Raw genomic sequence first — 22,594 nt, 5'->3', positions numbered from 1 at the left:
AGATGGTTGGTATAAGCCGGGTGGTGGTGGTGGTGGTGTGTGTGTGTTTGGTGGGGGGGCTCACATTCATTGTTTAGTTATTTGAGCCCCACGCACAGACAATAACCCCATCCAGTAGCAAGAAAGGATGGAAAAGCTTCTTCTTACAGAGAGGAAATGCTCTAAAAAAAGTTGAGAAAAATCTCATTGTTTCGGCCGTCTGCCGCTTTCTACCCGCAGATGTCAGTCGTTCAAACTCATTTACTATTCGTTTTTCTTTGTAATAGATGCGTTTACTTACATTTTTTTATTTAGATGACTATTCTAAATATTTTAGGCTATATATAACAAATAAAACAAATAATAAATCCTATATAAGCACTCTTAAAAATAAAGGTGCTTCACGATGCCATAGAAGAACCATTTTGGTGTAAATGGTTCCATAAAGAGCCTTCACAAAAGGTTCAGATTATAAAAAGGTATGGAGATGTTTCTTTAAAGAACCTTTGACTGAATGGCATTTTGTGAAACCAAAAATGGTTCCTCTATGGCATCGCTTTATTTTTAAGAGTGTAGTTATTTATTAAAGTAGGCCAAGTCTAACTTTGTTGCCAATTATTGTAAATCCACTCCAACAATTGGGCTAGATTTCTTTCAGTTTTCATTTAATTTCCAATGATGATGTTTGTAGTAGCCTAATTTGGCAACTGATGTGCTTTACCTAGCATAGTCCAACTAACAGACATCAACTGAAAATTAAAAAACTTTCTAAGTGCTGTTCTTTGAATATAGGCTCTTCCAACAAACAGAATTCAAAAAAAGGACTTTCAATATTCCAAATACGGATTCGCCCCTCCTCTTTTTCGATCCGGCGGTGCAACCCATTCATGCCGCGGGTCCCAGTAGACTCTCTCAGCATCATCACGTTCTCATGGTTTTAAACGGGTCCGATATCCATCCTCAGCAGTGTACAGGGTAGCAGAGCACACAACCTCTTCAGTGCATCTTAAGGATGTTTTAATTGCCATCTTGAGAGAGACGTTGTTTGGGAAGTGAATATTGCTTCAGTAGAACAGGTGAGCGCCGAGCGGACTGCAGTTTGAATGGGTCTCGAACAAGGACAAATCTACATCAAGACAGCAAGTTTCCAAAAAACTTCTAAAAAAGACAACCACGGAGTACCTCACGGGCTATTTCGGAGAATTTCGGTATTCTAAAAATTGGGATCGTTTCTACGTGCATAATAAGCGGATTTTCCAGAATATTTGGACTTTGTTATAGGCTAGTGCTTTTGCACAAGAGTTGTCTTGTCGTTCCAAATTTGGTGTAAATGTTTGTGAGTCAAGATCACCCAATAAGAAACAGCTCTGGGTTGAAAGTGGGAACTTTTGAAGAAGAAATGGATCCTGTTCGTTCTTGGGTGCGGAATGTCGGCGTTATCGATGCAAACATAGCGGCACAGAGGTAGGATGTTCTACATTGATGCGTACTAAATTATTTTTGGTAACTCTTATTTTAAAGACCAATTAGTTGCTTATTAGCATGCAGTTTAGTATACTGGCTGTTTAGTAGTATTTCAAAGCACATATGACCATAACCATATTTTAGATCATTTAATCCACCCCATATCTAAACTTAACAACTACCTTACTATTAATAAGCAGCTATTTTGGGAGTTTATTGTGGGAAAACTCTTGGTTAATAGTGAATATGTGTTACCTAATCTAAAGTGTTACCTTATTTTTATTTGTTAATGTCTACAAACACAAACTAAATCTGAAAGTTTTTATTTATATACTATCCAGTCTTCTAAATACAGCCGAAACAGCAAAGCGTTTTTCACCATCCAAAAGAGCAATGAATTTAAGATACTGACTTAAACGAATGTATTGTCAAAAATATTTGTCTACTCAATTTATTTATTATTATTTCATATAATTTATATTTTTATTAGAATTAGTATTAAGCTACTTTCTATTAGTAAATTACCTATCGTTTTCTATTCCATTGTAAAAATAGCTAGCAACAGGTCAGGCTCTTCGGTTGCGGTGAGGGTAAAGTGACACCGGTGATTAGTTTCTGAGCTCATCCTTTAGTGCTCTTGTGCTCTTGTGCTCTCAATAGCTTGAGGTGACAGAGTCACGAGCCGAATGAAAGAGGCAAACAGGACAATACAATCAAACCCGTATTGTGTCATCATGATATTACTTTAAACGCTTGAGCACGTCACTTGAACGGCGGTTGTTTGTGGCGTTCTTCTCATTTTCATTTCTTAGTAGCGTAATATTCTTTAAGAAAATGTTTAGTCATCGGATTTTTTATATCCTATGCATAAGTTAATAATCTTAATCTTAGGAATTCACTATCAAAAAATTAAAAGTAGACAATTTTGATGTATTTTAATATCAACGAAAACAAACAAATCTACTGTTTGCCACTAAACGTGTAAGTTTTGATCAATCAGTTTTCTTTTCACTTCATAATTCTATAGCCTAAATTAATCTATATTAACGGCCTAGATCTGCTTTTCCCCAATATAACATAAGTAGAGAGGCCACTGTTGCATTTGTGAAACGTTTCTGAACTCCAGTGTATATAGTTATTATAGTTTTATCACGCTTGTGACGAATTTTATTGTATAATGTCAGTTTTAATTATTTTATCAAATGGAGCATGAACAGCAACATTGAAAACCTGATTTGTTGGCTAAATTTGGGTGGTTCAAAAAGTGCTTTGTACTTTGGAACTTCTCATCTGATATCGGATACACAAACGTTTGACCTAGAGCGCTTTAGCTTTTAAAATGTTAAAAATATAAGAAATTGTAATTGGTGAGAGTAACTAATACAACCTGAAATAGACAACTGCTAATTTACATAGGCTTTTCTCTCTCTTTTTTATTGTAACAATGTGCTCACAAAAACTTTTTAGGCTTAAAATATTGTTTTCAGCTAGACTAAGTTATGATTCAAACACAAGTGTTCTTATTACTGTACTCAGTGGAAAGTAGCTTCAAATGTGGAAGTATTTGTCAGAAGCATGCATTATGAATTATACTGAACTTACACTCTTAAAAAATAAGGTGCTTTATAAAGTTCTTCACTGTGATGCCATAGAGAAACCATTTTTGGTTCCACAAAGAATCATTCAGTCAAAGGTTCTTCAAACAACCATCTATTTTTTACCTTTTTATAATCTGAAGAACCTTTCGCCACAAAGAACCTCTTGTAAAACAGAAAGGTTCTTCAAATGTTAAAGGTTCCCTTCCGGGAACTCGAGCCGCGTCTAGAAACGCTATGGGGAACGCCATTGGCGGGCCGCACTCTGAATCATGTCTTACAACCAATGAAATGACGGGAGTGACGTCACCGGCGCGATGACGTCATCGACCAGGAAGTATAAAGCACGTGCGTTTGACGCCCGCGGCAGCTTTTGTCATTCAGCGAGAGCGCTCTGTGTCTGTCTGTCTGCCATTTCTGCTGTTTTTTGTGCCAGTTTGCACACCTTTTATTTGAGTAGAATGGCTTCAAAACAACCTAAAAAGAGTTTGGTGGCTGTTAAGAGGCATAGAAGGTGTGTTCCTCCCTGCCAACGTTTCATAGTTGGTGGGGATACACACAGTCTATGCGTGGTGTGTTTGGGAGCGGAGCATGCACAGTCAGCCCTCGAAAAGGCTGACTGTCCGCAGTGTGAACGTTTACCGCTGCGGTTGCTTCGTTCCCGGAAAGCCCTCTTCGAGGAGGGGGCTTTCATTAGCGTGCCTCGCGGGTCCGGCCCCGCTTCCGCCGAGGCGGAGCGGCGTCGCCACTCGTGGGGCTCGCAGCTCGACCTGCTGGAGGGTTTGGAGACGGGTGACCCCCTATCTCCTCCCTCACTCAGCGGCGCGAGCGATCTCCTTCTGGATGAGGAAGCCCGCACCGCGGCCTCTTCCCCCCCAGAGGAGATCCCAGAGCTCCACATATCTTCCTCCGAGGAGGTTGATGTGGATATTGAGAGCCTGGAGGAAACACCACAGCCACCCCGTACGCCTCACTACGAGGAGCTCGTGGAGGTGCTGACTAATGCGGTAGCCAAACTAAACATCTCATGGCCCGCTGAACAAACTCATGAGCCGCAGGCAAGCAGACTAGATGATCGCTTCCTGCGGACAAAGTCAGCACCCCCCACACGGAGCCTTCCCTTCTTCCCTGATCTTCATAAAGAAGTTTCTAGATCATGGGGGAAGCCGTACTCTTTCCGTCTCTACCACCCCACTGAGAGCTATGCTAACGTGGGGGGTGCGGGGGAGTACGGTTATAGGGCGATGCCACGGGTCGAACAGACGCTTGCGGGCTATCTGGCACCCGGTTCGGCATCGTCCCTGAAGGCTCCGTCCTTGCCCACCCAGCCACTCAAAAACACCTCTATCATGGTGGGCAAGGCTTATACGGCAGCAGGTCAGGCTGGTTCATGTCTTCACACCATGGCCATCCTTCAGGCCTACCAGGCTGATCTGCTGAAGGAGTTTAACGACGGCGAGGAGGTTAATATATCAGAGATGCGGCGCACAGCAGACCTCGCCCTCCGCGCCACCAAGGAGACCGCCCGTGCTGTGGGCAGGTCTATGGCAGCCCTGGTGGCCGCGGAGAGACATCTCTGGTTGTCCCTGTCCGCACTAAAAGCCAAGGACAGGGCAACGCTCCTGGACGCCCCAATAGAGCCCGGCTCCGGCCTCTTCGGTGCCTCGGTGGACACAGTTGTCGCCAGGCACCAGGAGGCCAGGAAGCAGGCAGCGGCGTTCAGGACATACCTCCCTCGCCGTGTTTACTCCTCTGAGGCTGCTGGACGGGAGCAGCCTCAGCCGTCAACGAGCTCCTCGTACAGAGAGGCACAGAAACAGAGCGTTGCCGCTCGCGCTCCTCCGGTCGGCAGACCTAGAGGACGGGGCCAGCAACGCTCTAAGCCGAGGGCCTCTAACAAAAGGCCTGACCTGAGGGTCGTCCTCCAGTCGAAGAGGTCCTCGGCTAAACGGCCCTGACGGTTATGGCCCAGGGCCAATGAGGGCAGCCCCTCTCGAGGGGGTCTATTCGGCGCCACTCAGTGTGGCCACCGAACCCCCTCGCGGCCCTCAGGAGATCTGTCAGCTAACCCTGCCAGCGTTACAGGGCGCGGCAATCTCCCGCGAACATCATCTAGCTGTTCCGCCCGGAAACGTAGCGGCCCTAGAGAGTACGCAACCCCCACGGGGGTCCTTAGAGAAACTAGTTCAGGAGCTCCCTGCCAGTTCGCTGCTTCAGGTCCCCGAGCTAGTTCCTCAAACAAATCCAGAAGCCAGTCTCGAGAGGCTGGTTCCCTTAGTAGATTTTCTGGCAGCGTGGAAACTACTGCCGAATGTCTCCACATGGGTCCTGCAGACTGTAGAAAAGGGTTACTGCATTCAGTTCGGCGCCAAGCCGCCACCCTTCAGCGGGGTATTTCCAACCGTAGTGAACCCCGAGCAGGGTCTGGTAATGGAACAAGAAGTAGAAACTCTTCTAAGGAAGGAGGCCATCGAGGTGGTCCCTCCTCAAGACAGAGAATCCGGGTTCTACAGCCGGTACTTCATAGTTCCCAAGAAGGATGGAGGGCTCCGGCCCATCTTAGATCTCAGGCAATTGAACCGCTCAGTAAAGAGACTGAAGTTCAAGATGCTCACTATCAAGCAGGTAGTGTCACAAATCAGGTCCGAGGACTGGTTTGTCACGATAGATCTAAAAGACGCGTATTTTCACGTCTCCATCCTTCCTCAACACAGGAAGTTCCTCAGGTTCGCTTTCAGGGGCGAAGCTTACCAATACAGGGTACTTCCTTTCGGCCTAGCTCTCTCTCCCCGTACTTTCACAAAGTGTGTGGATGCTGCTCTGGCTCCTCTGCGACTCCAGGGCATCCGCATACTCAACTACATAGACGACTGGCTCATCCTAGCCAGCTCAGAGCAGTTAGCGGTTCAACATCGAGGTGTTGTTCTCGCTCACATGAAAGAATTAGGGTTGAGACTCAACGCCAAGAAAAGTGTACTTTCTCCATTACAGAGGACCACTTACTTAGGCGTGGTGTGGGATTCGACCACGATGCAGGCACGTATGTCTCCTGCTCGGATCGAGTCGATCCTTACTGCAGCAAATGCGGTCAAGCTAGGCCAGTCACTCACTGTCAAACAGTTCCAAGTACTGTTAGGTCTTATGGCAGCCGCATCCAACGTGATACCTTTTGGACTGCTGCACATGAGGCCACTACAGTGGTGGCTCAAAACCAGGGGGTTCTCCCCGAGGGGAAATCCATTCCGCAAGATCAAGGTCACGCGGCGCTGCCTACGTGCCTTGGCTATGTGGAAGAAACCCTGGTTCCTCTCTCAGGGTCCAGTTCTGGGAACTCCGTGTCGCCGTGTTACACTAGCGACGGACGCATCCCTCACTGGATGGGGAGCGGTCATGAGTGGCCACTCAGCCCAAGGCCTGTGGAGCCCTCATCTTCTCTCATGGCACATAAATCGCCTAGAGATGTTAGCTGTGTTCCAGGCCCTGAAGTGTTTCCTTCCAGACCTAAGAAACCGCCACGTGTTGGTCCGTACAGACAGCACTGCGGTAGTGTACTATATAAACCATCAAGGAGGGACCCGCTCACGCCCCTTGTTCAAGCTGGCGTACCGGATCCTCCTGTGGTCTCAAGGAAAGTTTCTCTCCCTGAGAGCAGTCCACATTCCTGGACATCTGAATGTGGGAGCAGACGTCCTGTCGAGGCAGGGGCCGAGGCCCGGGGAATGGATGCTTCACCCAGCAGTGGTGAAGCAGATCTGGAGAAAATTTGGCCAGGCTCAGGTGGACCTCTTCGCGACTCGAGAGACATCGCAATGTCCCCTCTGGTACTCTCTAGTTCCTCCAGCTCCTCTCGGACTGGACGCTATGGTACAGACGTGGCCGAGGCTTCGTCTGTACGCCTTTCCCCCGATCGCTCTGCTCCCAGGAGTTCTGGAAAGAGTGCGCCGGTTCCAAGTACGGCTGCTGCTAATAGCCCCGTATTGGCCGGCCCAAGTATGGTTTCCGAACCTAGTCTCCCTCCTCGACGGCTCTCCATGGGAGATTCCCGTCAGGAAGGACCTCCTGTCTCAGGCTGGGGGCGCAATTTGCCACCCCCACCCAGAGAGGTGGAAGTTATGGGTGTGGCCCCTGAGGGGGCACAACTCATAGAAGCTGGTCTCTCAACCGAGGTTGTTGAGACCCTTCTCCAATCCAGAGCTCCCTCTACGAGGAAACTTTATGGCCTTAAGTGGAACCTGTTTGTTAAATGGTGTTACGAACACCGCTTCGACCCAGTCAACTGCCCAGTTGGTACAGTTCTGGAGTTCCTACAAACTCGCCTTTCCGCAGGGCTAGCTCACTCCACCCTGAAGGTATACGTGGCGGCTATATCGGCCTTCCACGCCCCTCTCGGTGGCCTCTCAGTGGGCAAAAACCCCCTGGTCATTCGTTTCCTCCGCGCTGCACTCAGGTTGAGGCCTCGAGTGCAGCCAAGGGTTCCCACGTGGGACCTGGCTGTCGTGCTAGAAGCTCTATGCAAGCCTCCTTTCGAGCCCATAGAGGAGATATCAGACCGCGTGCTTACCATTAAGACAGCGCTCCTGATAGCCCTTACCTCTCTGAAGAGAGTAGGGGACCTTCAGGCCCTCTCAGTGGCCCCTTCTCACTTAGACTTTGCCCCTGGTATGGCCAAAGCCTTTCTTTACCCAAGAGTTGGGTACGTACCGAAGGTCCCGTCCCTAGCACCTCAGCCTATAACGCTGCAAGCGTTCTATCCTCCTCCGTTCCTGGAGCCAGATCACAGGAAGTTTAATTGCATGTGCCCAGTCAGAGCATTAGATGCTTACGTCCACAGAGCTGCCCTGTGGCGTAAAACAGAACAGCTGTTTGTCTGTTATGGCCCTCCAAAGAAGGGCCACCCAGCTGCTAAAACCACTATCAGTAGATGGATCATTGATGCCATATCTACTGCCTACGAGTCTTCTGGTCTCCCATCACCGATCGGAGTCAAGGCTCACTCTACTCGAGGCCTCTCTGCCTCGAAAGCTCTGACGGCAGGTGTCCCCATCCAGGACATCTGCAATGCTGCGGGTTGGTCTTCGCCCCTGACATTTGTCAGGTTTTATCAAATCGACCTCAGAGCCACTCCAGGCTCCTCCGTACTGGACTCTAGCCAGTAAGCCATTAATATCAGCCATCTCCCTAGCCAGGAGGAGACTTCTCAAGGCGCATTCTTTTAGTTAAAAGAAGAGAAGTCGTTACTCGCCACACCCTCCTCGTGTGCCTGAGGGCCGAGGAGTGGTTTCAGGATCCTTAGTCCCCCCTGTGCTGGTCATTTCCAGACAAGGGACTACTATTCCCCGAGAGCCTGAGGGCCGGGGACCATGTCACCTTCTGTCAGTAGAATCTAGACAAAGGTTCTTTCTCTCAAGCCCTGGTAGTTCCACCAGGCAGAACTTACTCAGTCCCGCTTGCTCTGGCATATCCCCAGACAAAGGACTAAGACTCCTCGAGTGCCCGAGGGCCGAGGAGTATCTCTCTAGCGCTTACGGTCTTTCAAATTAGGATGTAAGCCGAGTAGAAGGTCTGCTCATATCCTCGTGTGCTCGAGAGCCGAGGATCATACAACCCTCTTGTCCGCGGAATGCTAGACAATGGTCCATTTCCCTCGCGTACTGGCAAATTTCCCAGACCGGGTGTAATTCGGTCCCTCTGGTTTCTGGCTTTCTCCAGACCACGGACTAAGACTCCTCGTCTGCCTTCAAATAAGGCCGAGGAGTGCCTCCTGCACTGGTTGGCTACCAGGCAGAGGCCCATACTGTCCTCCCCGTGAGCCCGAGGGCCGGGGATTGCAGTGTCCTGTTGTCCGCATAAAGCTAGACAAAGGCTTATCTTCTCGCGTCCTGGCGGAGTACCAGGCCGAGCCTTGAGTCCCTCTTGCTCTGGCAGAACCCCAGACAAAGGACTACCCTCTCCTCGTGAGCCCGAGGGCCAAGGAGTACCTCTCGTTCTGGCTGGCGATCAGACAGAGGCGGACCACCTGGCTGAGGTCCACTTCTCCCTTTGCAAGCAAAGGTCGAGAACCCTATCCTCGTGAGCCTGAGGGCCGAGGATCCTTTCACCATCTTGTCCGTAGAATACTAGACAATGGTTTATCTTCCTCGCGTTCTGGCATCTACCAGACCGGGTGTAATTCGGTCCCTCTGGTTTCTGGCATTTTCCCAGACCAAGGACTAAGACTCCTCGTCTGCCTTCAAGCAAGGCCAAGGAGTGCCTCCTGCACTGGCTGGCTACCAGGCAGAGGCCCATACTGTCCTCCCCGTGTGCCCGAGGGCCGGGGACTGCAGTGTCCTGTTGTCCGCATAAGGCTAGACAAAGGCTTATCTTCTCGCGTCCTGGCAGAGCACCAGGCCGAGCCTTGGGTCCCTCTTGTTCTGGCAGAACCCCAGACAAAGGACTACCCTTTCCTCGTGAGCCCGAGGGCCGAGGAATACTCCTGAGGTCGATCTTACTATCCTCGTGGGTCCGAGGACCGAGGATCTCTCCCACTTGTCCGTACAGACAGTGGTCATTTCAGTCCCTCTTGTGCTGGCTGTTCCCAGACAACGGACTAAGACTCTGCGTGTGCCTGAGGGCCGCCGAGTACCTCTCGCTCTGGCTGGCGACCAGACAGAGGAAGACTACCTTTCCTCGTGTGCCCGAGGGCCGAGGACTATAGGGCCTCTTTGTCCGCGGAAGGCTAGACAAGGGCTCTTTTTCTTCCATCCTGCTCAAAGACACAGCGCAGGCTTTGGAAATTATGGGGGCGTTGGTAGTCTCGTTCCCCATAGCGTTTCTAGACGCGGCTCGAGTTCCCGGAAGGGAACGTCTCGGGTTACGTATGTAACCTAGTTCCCTGAGGGAACGAGACGCCGCGTCTCGAACCATAATTCCCGCACCCTGCGGCGCTCGCTTCATTCCTAAAGAGCTGCCGCGGGCGTCAAACGCACGTGCTTTATACTTCCTGGTCGATGACGTCATCGCGCCGGTGACGTCACTCCCGTCATTTCATTGGTTGTAAGACATGATTCAGAGTGCGGCCCGCCAATGGCGTTCCCCATAGCGTTTCTAGACGCGGCGTCTCGTTCCCTCAGGGAACTAGGTTACATACGTAACCCGAGACGTTCTTTATGGAACCATTTAGACAAAAAAAAAAAAAAGGTTCTTCTATGGCATTGTGAAGCACCTTTATTTTTAAGAGTGTATGATGAATTTGATGGTATTATATCATTAAATGGTCAGCTAAATGAATTGTGAAATGAGTTTGGGAAAAAAAACAAACCGTCTGTTTTTGTTCTCCAAAACCCTTCATCCACAGTGGAGTGGCCTTATCCCGTGCTCACTTTGAAAAGCAGCCTCCCTCCAATCTCAGAAAGTCCAACTTCTTCCATTTTGTTCTGGCACTCTATGACCGCAATGGGCAGCCTGTGGAAGTGGAAAGGACAGCGTTTGTTGACTTTGTGGAGCAGGACAAGGTATTATCAATAGCATGTTTCCTTTGATGCGTTATAGCTTGAGCTTGGTGAGAGAAATCAAAACCTTGTAAGAAATATTTGGCATGCAGGGAATTAGAGAGCCATTCTTGTACTCTGACACATCTTTTACAACATCAACTTCCCTCATCTGTGCTGTCCTGGACTAATGCAGGTTTTCAAACTACATAACAGTTACCCTCCTTCTGATGCATCCCTCATCAATCTCATGTTTAAACTGAATTGAAAACATGCAAATTAAATCTTTGACAGTTATACCACTCATTTCTGAATAAAAAACTGCATATTGCAGTAACTTACCTAGAGTACCTTATATAGTTGTGATTTGTATACTCCTGTGTGCTTGCTTAAATGTTAACTTTGCGTAATGAAAATGATTTTTTCCTTCCCATGTCTGTCCTTGCTGTTCTTCTAAGGAGCAGACGGGGGAAAAGACCAATAATGGAACTCACTACAAACTCCAGCTCCTCTATAGTAATGGTACGCTCCTCATTTCTCATCACATATACCTTTATGGCCATGTTGATTGGGACATATAGCATGCAACATTTAGTTTTTGCAAATCAAAAAGCAATAATTATGTAATCCTATTATGCATTAGATGAACTCACTGGCAATATGGTTCCAACTTTAAGTCATTTTTATATCAATAATCTGCTAAGAGTACATCATCAGCAAGGTTTGTTTGTTGTTTTTGTTCACAGGTGTTCGCACAGAACAAGACCTTTATGCACGTCTCATTGATTCTGTCACTAAACAGGTAAATCACCACCACGTTTTCTGAGCTGAAAGCCTTTTAGCCTTTTGCAATGTGTTGATGACCTCTCTTGAATTCTGTTTTGCATGGTTCAGCCCATATCATATGAAGGGCAGAACAAGAATCCAGAAATGTGCCGTGTTCTGCTAACCCATGAGGTCATGTGCAGGTGAGGAAAAAACACAAATCTGAATATCTGCAAGGTGATACATAGCATACAGCAAATTCAGATTGCTCTACAATGAGCCATACTACAGCCACTTTAATATCACAGCTCTACCTACACTCTGGAAAATAGAAAACCATTGGAAAATCCATTGAAGAACCATGAAGAACATCTATGAAACCAATGTGCAGGTTCTTTTTGGAACTGTTCACTGGAAAGTTTTTGTTTAAGTTCTTCTATAGCATAAGTAATGTTAACAATGATTACCTACACTCTTAAAAATAAAGGTGCTTTAAAAGGTTCTTCACAGCGATGCCATAGAAAAAACATTTTTGGTTCCACAAAGAACCATTCAGTCAAAGGTTCTCTAAAGAATCATCTCTTTTTTACCTTTTTATAATCTGAAGAACCTTCTTTTGCCACAAAGAACATGAAACAGAAAGGTTCTTCAGATGTTAAAGGTTTCTATATGGAATGATTTAGACAAAAAAAAAAAAAAAAGTAAGCACCTTTATTTTTAAGAGTGTATCCTAGGACGATGTCACAACCTCTCATAATTAAGAGAAGGTACACATATATTGCAAATGTATAGATGCACATAACTCTACACAATATTGACAGATTTATAACTGATGACACAATTAATGACTGATTTCAGTCTCTGGAGAAGACATTTGTTTATAACATGCCCAAATCTGACCCTGGACCACAAAACCAGTCTTAAGTACCACAGGTATGTTTGTAGCAATAGCATGGGTCAAAATGATCGATTTTTCTTTTATGCCTAAAATCTTTAGAATCTTAAATTAAGATCATGATCCATGAAAATATTTTGTAAATGTCCAGTTATAAATATTTCAAAACATATTTTTTTGATTAGTAATATGCATTGCTAAGACTTTCATTTGGACAACTTTAAAGGCAATTTTCCCAATATTTTGAATTTTTGGCACTTTTAGATTCCAGATTTTCAAATAGTTGTATCTCAGCCAAATATTGTTGTTATCCTAAGATTAGCTTTTTTTATTCAGCTTTCAGATGATGTATAAATCTCAATTTGAAAACAAAAAAATCCCTTATGACAGGTTTTGTGGTCCAGGGTCATAAATTAATTGACTAAAATGTAGTCATAATGCACACTATATGAATCCCTAGAAGTTTACATAAAAGAAATGCATCTTTAGGAAACAAATAAAGTTACACTGCAAAAAATGCTTTTCTTACTTAGATGTTTTTTTTTTTATTTCCAGCCAAAATATCTACAAATCCTTAAATCAAGAATGATTTTCTAGACAAGCAAAATTATTTTCTTGTTTTCAGATTTTTATATTTGAAATAATTTTTTTTTTTTTGCTTACCCTATTGGCAGATTATTTTGCTTGTTCTAGCAAAATAATAAAGATTAATAAAGGATTTACTAGACAAGTAATTGTCTTGTTTTCAGAAAAAAAGAAGTTAAAATGAATTGAGTTTCTGCATAGAACAAGCAAAATAATCTGCCAATGGGGTAAGAAAAAAAAACGTATTTCAAACAGAAAACAAGATTATTTTTTTTACCCCATTGGTAGATTATTTTGCTTGTTTCAAGCAAAAACACAATTATTTTTTCTGAAAACAAGACCATTTTTCCTCCTCTAGAAAATCCTTCTTGATTTAAGAATTTTTAGATATTTTTGGCTGGAAACAAGACAAAAAATCTAAGGTAGAAAAGCATCTTTTGCAGTGTATTTCTAGAGTCTAAAAGTGCAGTCACATTAGAGAAATTTCAATTAGATCCAGTGTCAATTGTCAATAATGTAGACAGCTTTCTGTTCGTCAACACTGCACAAGTTTGCACGACCAACTTTAACACGAGCGAAATCTGTGTGAGGAATATATAAAGTTCCCAACTGCAAATGATAATGGCAATGACCTGCAATGATATAAATCACATTTTCAGGACAGAATAAGCACAAGTGAGTGTCCATAAGAAGAGAAGGAGAAAGAGGAACAGCAAGTGTCACAGGAGACAGAGGAGACAGGGGGTGTGCGGTGACCTCAGGCTTGAGGACAGCATTAGGGAGGGCAGAGGGGGAGTCAGAATTGGCTCTGCCCCCATTGTGTAGCCAGCAGATGCCCGAGTGGGCGCTCACAGCTGGTTAATAACAGAGCTGATGGGGAAGGGGGTGCAGAGGGCAGGCGACACAGCTGGGGAGTGACTCTGTCTGACGGAGGGGGCTGTGGGCCGGGGGAAAGGAGAAAGCATATAGGCAGATGGCCAGGGGTGGGGGGCACTTTTGTTATGCTGGTGGCGTGGTGCATGAGGTGGGGGATTGAGCTTGGGAGGGGGGGCATGCCCTGGAACAGACAGGAGGTCCACCGATGGTGTGTGTGTGTGTGTGTGTGTGTGTGTGTGTGTGTGTGTGTGTGTGTGTGTGTGTGTGTGTGCATGCTACAGAAGCAGCGATTGAGCTTGATCATTCACAATCTACGTGACAGATTGCTGGCCTGCCTTTTCTGAGTCTTAATTGTGGTCGTACACAGCAAGTTTTAATCATTCATTATCTTCTTCTCTTTTCGCAGTCGCTGCTGTGAGAAAAAAAGCTGCGGCAATCGTAACGAGACACCATCTGACCCTGTCATCATTGACAGGTAAGTCTGGATATGAAACTTGTGTTTTTTTCCCATCAAACACACAGTCAACAGTATATTTTACTTACGGGAAGAAAACCTGAGATGCACACTGACAAAAAAGGCTTGTCTTGTTTCTAGTCAAAATATCAGAAAATTCTTAAATTAGCATGTATTTACTGACACATGATTTAATCTTGTTTTAAACAAAATGCACTTAATTTAGTTTTTCCCTCTTGGAAAATGTAGTTTTGCCTATTAAGTAAATGCATGCTAATTTAAGAATTTTCAGATATTTTGACTAGAAACAAGACGGAAAATACTAAGTAAGATAAGCCTTTTTTTGCAGTGTAATGATTTTGAGAGAACTTTTGAGTTTTGAGATTTGATGGCACATGGTTGAGCACACTAAGACTTTTACTAAGATACAATACTAAGATTTTTTGTTTTGTTTCCAGCCAAAATATCTAAAAATTCTTAAATCAAGAAGGATTTTCTAGACGAGTAAAAATATTGTCTTGTTTTCAGAAAAAACAAGTCAAAATTAAGTGTGTTTGTTCTTGAAACAAGCAAAATAATCTGCCAATGGGGTAAAAAAAGTAATCTTGTTTTCTGTTTGAAATAAAAAAAAAAATAGCTTATTCTTTTGCTTGTTTCAAGCAAAAACGCTCTTAAATTTGACTTCTTTTTTCTGAAAACAAGACAATAATTTTTAACTGTCTAGTAAATCCTTTTAGATTTTGGCTGGAAACAAGACAAAAAAAATCTAAGTAAGAAAAGCATTTCTTAAAGAACCTTTGACTGAATGGTTCTTTGTGGAACAAAAAATGGTTCTTCTATGGCATCGCTGTGAAAAACCTTTTAAAGCACCTTTATTTTTAAGAGTGTATACACAAAGAATTGGAGTAATATTTGTCTCTTAGATAGTTATTAGTCAGCCTGGACCACAAAACCAGTCATAAGGGTACATTTTTGCAAATTGAGATTTATACAATCACCTGAAATCTGAATAAATAAGCTTTCCATTGGATTTTTGTTATGATAAGACAATATTTCGCTGAAACAAGACTATAAATCTAGAAACAGAGGGTGCAAAAAAATCTAAAAATTGAGAAAATCATCCAAAAGTTGTCCAAATGAAATTCTTAGCGATGCATATTACTAATCAAATTCCTACAGTAGGAATTTTAAGATCTTTACTTAAAATCCAAATGATTTTTGGCATAAAAGAAAAATTTGATAATTTTGACCCATACAATATATTTTTGGCGTGCTACGTAAGACTGGTTTTGTGTTCTAGGATCACATTTTGGTTTTAAAAATGAACACATTTCTCCTTTATTCTTCATCTTCGTGTTGAAAAAGAATCAGTTTCTTCCTTATTTCCTCCTTTTCCTATTCACTACATAAAACAGCTCTTAAAAGCCCCATGCAAGTGCTCTTGTTCGTACTGAATCATCCTTTCTCCCACAACCTGATCACCCCGAGATATCTCTCAAAGATATGGATGATATAGTTTCCCTTAAGTTCAGATCTCACTCGATGTCCTGTCCAAGTGAACATTGTTTATAAAGCGTCTCTGAGGATCTGCTCTGTCTTTCTCAAGTCAAGAGTGGAAAAAAATGGACTCTCGTCTCATAGATTTTCCCAGAATTCCTTAGCACCACAGCTGTTTTTATCGTTTTCTCTCTCTCCTCGTGTCCAGTCCTCTCCTTCCTTGTCTTTAACTCTCCAAACATGGCCAGAGTTTCAATAAAATGAAGGTTTCAGAAATCCATGTTTGGTACTGACAGATTTTTTTAAGCTATTGCCACATTAGTGCATTATGATACTGTACACTTTTAAAAGGTGCTTCACGATGCCAAAGAAGAACCCTTTTTTGTCTAAATTGTTTCATAAAGAACCTTTAACATCTGAAGAACCTTTCTGTTTCACTAAAGGTTCTTTGTGGCAAAAGAAGGTTCTTCAGATTCTAAAAAGGTAAGAAAGAGATGGTTCTTTAAAGAACATTTGACTGAATGGTTCTTTGTGGAACCAAAAATGGTTCTTCTATGTCATCGCTTAAAGAACCTTTTAAAGCACCTTTATTTTTAAGAGTGTACTTCTCAGGTTTGCCAACAGTAAACAAACAGTTCCCTTAAAACAAGCAAAATAATCTGCCAATGGGGTAAGAAAAATAATCTTATTTCAAACAGACAACTAGATTATTTTGTTTTCCCCATTTGCAGATTATTTAGCTTGTTTCAAGCCAAAACTCACTTAATTTTGACTAATTTTTTTCTGAAAACAAGACAATTTTTACTTGTCTAGAAAATCCTTCTTGATTTAAGAATTTTTCAATTTTTGGCAGGAAACAAGACAAATAAATCTATGTAAGAAAAGCTTTTTTTTTTTTGCAATAAAAATACCATTTGTTGAGCGATTTTTAATATCTTTCAAACTATTAATTAAAAGATATTCCAGAAAATAGTGTTTTTGGTACTAAACTCAACCTTATTTACATTTTTAGGCTCGTTTTAATAACCTTCGCACCCTTGTGCACTGCAAAAAATGCTTTTCTTACTTAAATTTTTTGTCTTGATTCCAGTCAAAATATCTAAAAATTATTAAATCAAGAAGGATTTAAACTAAACAAGTAAAAATGGTCTTTTTTCAGAAAAGAAAGTCAAAATTAAATGAGTTTTTGCTTGAAACAAAGAAAAATAATCTGACAATGGGGTAAGAAAAATAATCTTGTTTTCTGTTTGAAATGAGATTTTTTTTCTCACTTAATTTTAACAAGAAAATAATTTTTAATCGTCTAGAAAATCCTTCTTGATTTAAGAATTTTTCGATTTTTGGCAGGAAACAAGACAAAAAAATCTATGTAAGAAAAGCATTTTTTTGCAATAAAAATACCATTTGTTGAGCGATTTTAATATCTTCCAAGCTATTAAATTAAAAGATATTCCAGAAAATAGTGTTTTTGGTACTAAACTCAACCTTATTTACAGTTTTAGACTCATTTTAATAACCTTCACACCCTCGTGCACTGCAAAAAATGCTTTTCTTACTTAAATTTTTTGTCTTGTTTCCAGCCAAAATATCTTTAAAAAAAAAAGGATTTTCTGTTGTCTTGTTTTCAGATAAAAAATAGTCAAAATGAAGTGCGTTTTTGCTTGAAACAAGCAAAATAATCTGCCAATGGGGTAAAAAAAAAATCTTGTTTTCTGTTTGAAATGAGATTTTTTTTTTCTCACTTAATTTTAAAACAAGAAAATAATTTTTACTTGTCTAGAAAATCTTCTTGATTTAAGCATTTTTCGATATTTTGGCTGGAAACAAGACAAAAAATCTAAGTAATAACAGCATTTTTTTTTTTGCAGTGTGTTCTTCATTTTCTTTGCCACCTACAAGCTTCTGCCCTAATATTGATATAATTAGTCAGCCTCATCAGGATCCCTCCCCAGTTCTTGTGGGAATTGTGATCCCAGAGCACCTCCACCCCCCTCCTTTTTTAATCTGTGTCCGTTTTGTTTGGACCTGCTGCTCTGTCTGTCTGTCTCTCCACCCCCTTTCCTCCTCCACAACTAATCCAGTTATTAGCAGAAGGGGAGAGAATGGCTCTCAGCTGATCCTGAAGGAGGCTTTTGTCACATTATGCTCCCCACGTCTTCCCTCTCGGCTCTTCTCGCTGCCAGAGTTTACGGCCTGGCTTTTTATCATTACCTGACCATATGCTATATTACAGACTAATTTTGGCACTTGTGCTTTGACAACCTTTAGCATGTTAGTTGGTTGATATAATTGCATGTCTTATCATGTGCTCGTGCCAGAATGAAATTGATTGACAGACCAACTAAGTCAATCCAGCAATCCATGACTGATCAATAACAGCAGAGTGCTTTGATCCTGTAGATGAAAGCTGCTATTTTTTGGATTGCAATGGATATTATGCTGGGTTACTTCAGTACTGACAAACTAATCAGGGACTAAACAATAATGATGGTTTGATGAATATTTACATTAATTGCATATCATTTTTTTGATCATAAAAACAATTCGTTTTTAAAAAAAAAAATTAGTTTATAGTATTTACAATATAGAAGTCTGTGCAAAGTTACCATTTAGTTTAGTAAATGAAAGTATGTGTATGTTTTGCAAGAATAGGACATTTTTGGGTTGAGATACAACTATTTAAAAATCTGCAATCTGAGGATGCAAAAAATCAAAATACTGAGAGAATCACTTTTAAAGTTGTCTGAAAGCAGTTCTTAGCAATGCATATTACTAATCAAAAATTAAGTTTTGATATATTTATGGTAGAAAACTGACAACATGGTATTTGAGGCGAGACACTGCAGATGAATAGGGTAAAACAAACAAACAAACAAAAAAAACAATAGTTATCACCTTACATACTCAGTTGATGTATTACATTGACAATTGCAAACATTTTTCTAAACAAGTTTTTTAAAATATTAGGTTTGAATATGCAAATGAGCATTATTTAATGAAATATGCACTAATTTTCATACATTTCTAGTACAAACATCTTAAGACTGGATGAAGTCAGTTTTGAAATTCTTGTTTAATTTTTTTTTACATATTATAATCAAATGTTTTTACAGAAGGGAATCTCATTTTTGTCACTCCATAATTCAGAAAAAACTTAGAACAGACAGGAAACACTATTTTTTATTTATTTTTTTACTATTTTGGGGGGAATAAAATGTTGCATAAAATCTAAGCTTATTCTATATGAACAAATCCCTCTGTAAAAAACATTCAGGATATAGACAGGAATAAAAATGTAAAGTGTGGTGTGTGTAAAGTGCTACTGAAGTGGAGATTTGTGGCTCAGTGTAGGAGAAAACAACTCTTGGCCTTTAAAAATATGGATTGTAATTGAAATCACAAATAGATAAAGTGCTATAAAAGAAAGACTTAACAGTGTCTTTTGTTTTCTTTCCACTAGTCTGAAAAACACTTTATTAAACACCAAAAAGCCTAAAATCTCAAACTTGACAAGTGCATGAAAAAGCGTTTTTGCCTGCAGTGTCTCTCCTTAAGACTGGTTTTGTAGTCCAGGATCACAAATGTTTCTGAAGGCTCTGGCATATCCAAGCTTTTCTTTTAACCATTGTGGTAAATGTACAGCTGTAAGGCTAACAGCTTGAGGCTTAGCATGTCAGCAGCACACAGGTTCAATAAATGGATGCGTACGACCGGTGGGGGTTGAAAAAGAACTGCTGAAAAGAAAGAGAAAGAGAGGCTTGAAAGGGGATCAATCCCATGGTGGGTTTTGTGGAAGCAAAGTTAAATAATCAATATGATATAATCTTGTCAATAGAACAAGGCTGATGGATTGGTGCGCTTATTTATTTGTTTGTTTGCTTTTGTCTTAACTGTTTCCAAAAGCAGTCTTGATGATTGCTGATTGCTGAAAAAATTACGTTGATGATTTAGTAATGTGCAATACCTCCACAGAATTTGGATTAAGTTATAAATACCAGTGCTGATGTTTATACTGTATGTTACTGTTGCATGAATTAAATCCTGATTTCAGGATTTATGAAAAAATATATGCATGAAAATGTAAGAGACACAGTAGCAGTGTAAGGATATTTGACTCAAAAACAGTCATCAACACACTTGGGGCTGTTGTTTTAAAGTCTAGTCTGACATTGCATTTCATTTGCATCCCTAGTTCTTTCTGCAATGTGTGCTCTGATTTGGAAAAAAAGAAAAGAAAAAAAATCAGAGTAATAGGAATGGTACCATCTGTCCCTCTCACTTTGCTAATCAAACCCATGGGAGTGCAGAACTACTGGATCAATAGAAAGACAATTAACTGATCCTGAAGGGAAATTTAGTTTGGCATCAGCACCAACACCCAACAAAAACAGAACACATATGACCCATATTAAGAACAGAATGTGCAAAATCATTTGTGACCCTGGACCACAAAACCAGTCTTAAGTAGCATGGGTATTTTTGTAGCAATAGTCAAAAATTGATTGCTTGGGTCAAAATGATCAATTTTTGTTTTATGGCAAAAATCAGTAGGATATTAGGTAAAAATCACGTTGCATGAAGATATTTTTCTAAGATAAGTTTCCCACCATAAGTATATCAAAACTTAATTTTTGATTAGTAATATGCATTGCTAAGAACTTCATTTGGACAACTTTAAAGGCGATTTTCCCAATATTTGTTTTATTTTGTCTTAACTGTTTCCAAAAGCTGCCTTGGTGATTGCTAAATTGTTAATAATTTAGTAATGTGCAACATCTCCACAGAATCTGGATGATGTAGTTATACATACCAGTCCTCTGTTTTAATGTTTTAATTAAAATGTCTGGTTTAATCGATTTTTATGCCAAAAAATTACAAGGAAATTAAGTAAAAATCATGCTCCATGAAGATATTTTTCTAAGGTAAGTTTCCCACCATAAATATATCAAAACTTAATTTTTGATTAGTAATATGCATTGCTAAGAACTTCATTTGGACAACTTTAAAGGCGATTTTTTTTTTGCACCCTCAGATTCTAGATTTTCAAATAGTTTCAGATGATGTTTTAATCTCAGTTTTGAAAAACTGACACTTATGACTGGTTTTGTGGTCCAGGGTCACATTTATGATAAACTGCCATGTTGATTTCTGCCATGCACATTTTTTCACGCTATTTCAACATTAGGTAGATCACTAACAGAACTTTCTGGACCAATGTAGATATTACAATACACACATTTTTCACATTTTGTTATGTTGCAACCTGAAGCAAAAATACTGTAAATTAAATTATTTTTGTAATTGTTATTTTTACACTCCATAGGGCACAGCAAAAAGCAGAAAATTTAAACTTAAACTTAAATTTATCTACAAATATAAATAAATAATTAAGCCAAAAATACATTGTATAGGTCAAGATGATAGATTTTTCTTTTATGCCTAAAATCATTTGGATATTAAGAAAAAAACATGTTCCATGCAGATTTTTTTCTAAGATAAGTACCAAAAATACATCAAAACTTAATTTTTGATTAGTAATGTGCATTGCTAAAAACTTCATTTGGACAACTTTAAAGACGATTTTCTCAACATTTAGATTTTTTTGCACCCTCAGATTGTAGTTGTATCTCGGCCAAATACTGTCCTATCCTTACAAAGCATGCATCAATGGAAAGCTCATTTATTAAGTTTTCAGATAATGTATCAAGTTTCAACTGGTTTTCTGCCATACTCATTTTTTTCAACATTTTTTTTCAAGCAAACAACAGAAAATTTTAACTCAAACTTAGATTTATAAACAAAAGTAAATAAATAATTAAAACATCACATTACATATTTGAAATCCAGTCTCGGTTGCATGCATTTGTCCAGATGATGTGTGAGATTTAACGACTCTAACCTTTGATGGCCGTCCATCTGCTTTAAATTCAATTGGATTTGGAAGGGCGATTTCTGTCACCACTGTGAGGAACAGTGCTGCCTATGGTGCTAAAATATAATGTCCATGGCTAATCCATAGCAAATGTGTACACATGCAGACAGGAGTGTGGGGAGAGCGGGAGGGAGGATCTGTGTTGGAGGAAGAAAACAGTAGAGAGACTGACAGGGCTCACAGCAGGCCTGCTGGGAAGCTGTCAATGGCCCTATCAACCCTGACCTGAGTCCTGACAGAGTCATCACACACACACACACACACACAAGTCTGATCTCTCACAAACTCACCTCTATGATCTTAAATAATGCAGGGCATCTGTCCGGCCAAATACATCCCAAATCCTGCAGTAAATGCACAAACAGGAGCGTGTTTAGGATGTTGAGGCTTACAGAATGTAGCTTGCAGGATGAGATCTTCTGGATCTGCTCCAGATTGCTGGCAAGCAGACACACACACAAACAAACAGAGGGGCCAGGCTAGCACCAGGGGGCATCATTAACTCATTAGTGAAATTTAAGACAGTCAAGCACCATTGCTTTCACACACACACACACACACACACACACACACACACACACACACACACACACACACACACACACACACACACACACACACACACACACACACACACACACACACACACACACATGTTGGGTTTACATGTTTTATGGGGACATTCCATAGGCGTAATGGTTTTTATACTGTACAAACCGTACTTTCTATCACCCTACACCTACCCTACACCTAAACCTAGCCCTCACAGGAGATTGTGCACACTTTTACTTCATCAAAAAAACTCATTGTGCATGATTTATAAGCCTGTTTCCTCATGGGGACCTGAGAAATGTCCCCACAAGGTCAAAATCTACTGGTATTCCTATCCTTGTGGGGACATTTGGTCCCCACAACGTGATGAATACCAGGTACACACACACACACACACACACACACACATAGGAAGACATATGCACTGCACAAAAATTCTTGTGTCTTGTTTCCAGCCAAAATATCTAAAGAATCTTAAATCTAGAAGGATTTTCTAGACAAGTTTTTCAGAAAAAAATAGTCAACATTATGTGA

General features: G+C 41.3%; 1 protein-coding gene across 7 annotated transcripts in view; it reads left to right on the top strand.

The window, feature by feature from the left end:
- The first annotated feature begins 1,042 nt into the window (after positions 1-1,042).
- Positions 1,043-22,594, top strand: part of ebf2 (EBF transcription factor 2) — a 43,353-nt gene continuing 21,801 nt past the window's right edge. For 5 of the 7 annotated variants that reach the window (XM_073839744.1, XM_073839747.1, XM_073839741.1 and 2 more), the window contains exons 1-6: positions 1,043-1,443; positions 10,372-10,528; positions 10,963-11,026; positions 11,251-11,306; positions 11,399-11,472; positions 14,032-14,100. In XM_073839744.1, coding sequence (XP_073695845.1) covers positions 1,310-1,443; positions 10,372-10,528; positions 10,963-11,026; positions 11,251-11,306; positions 11,399-11,472; positions 14,032-14,100 — 554 coding nt within the window. In that variant the 5' untranslated portion in view covers positions 1,043-1,309. The remainder of the gene's footprint in view (positions 1,444-10,371; positions 10,529-10,962; positions 11,027-11,250; positions 11,307-11,398; positions 11,473-14,031; positions 14,101-22,594) is intronic. The other 2 variants (XM_073839742.1, XM_073839745.1) reach the window with 2 other exon arrangements.

The sequence above is a fragment of the Garra rufa genome, chromosome 5, assembly GCF_049309525.1.
Source record: "Garra rufa chromosome 5, GarRuf1.0, whole genome shotgun sequence".
Lineage (NCBI taxonomy): Eukaryota > Metazoa > Chordata > Actinopteri > Cypriniformes > Cyprinidae > Garra > Garra rufa.
Note: the sequence above shows the minus strand (reverse complement) of the source record. Positions and strands in the feature narration are given on the sequence as shown.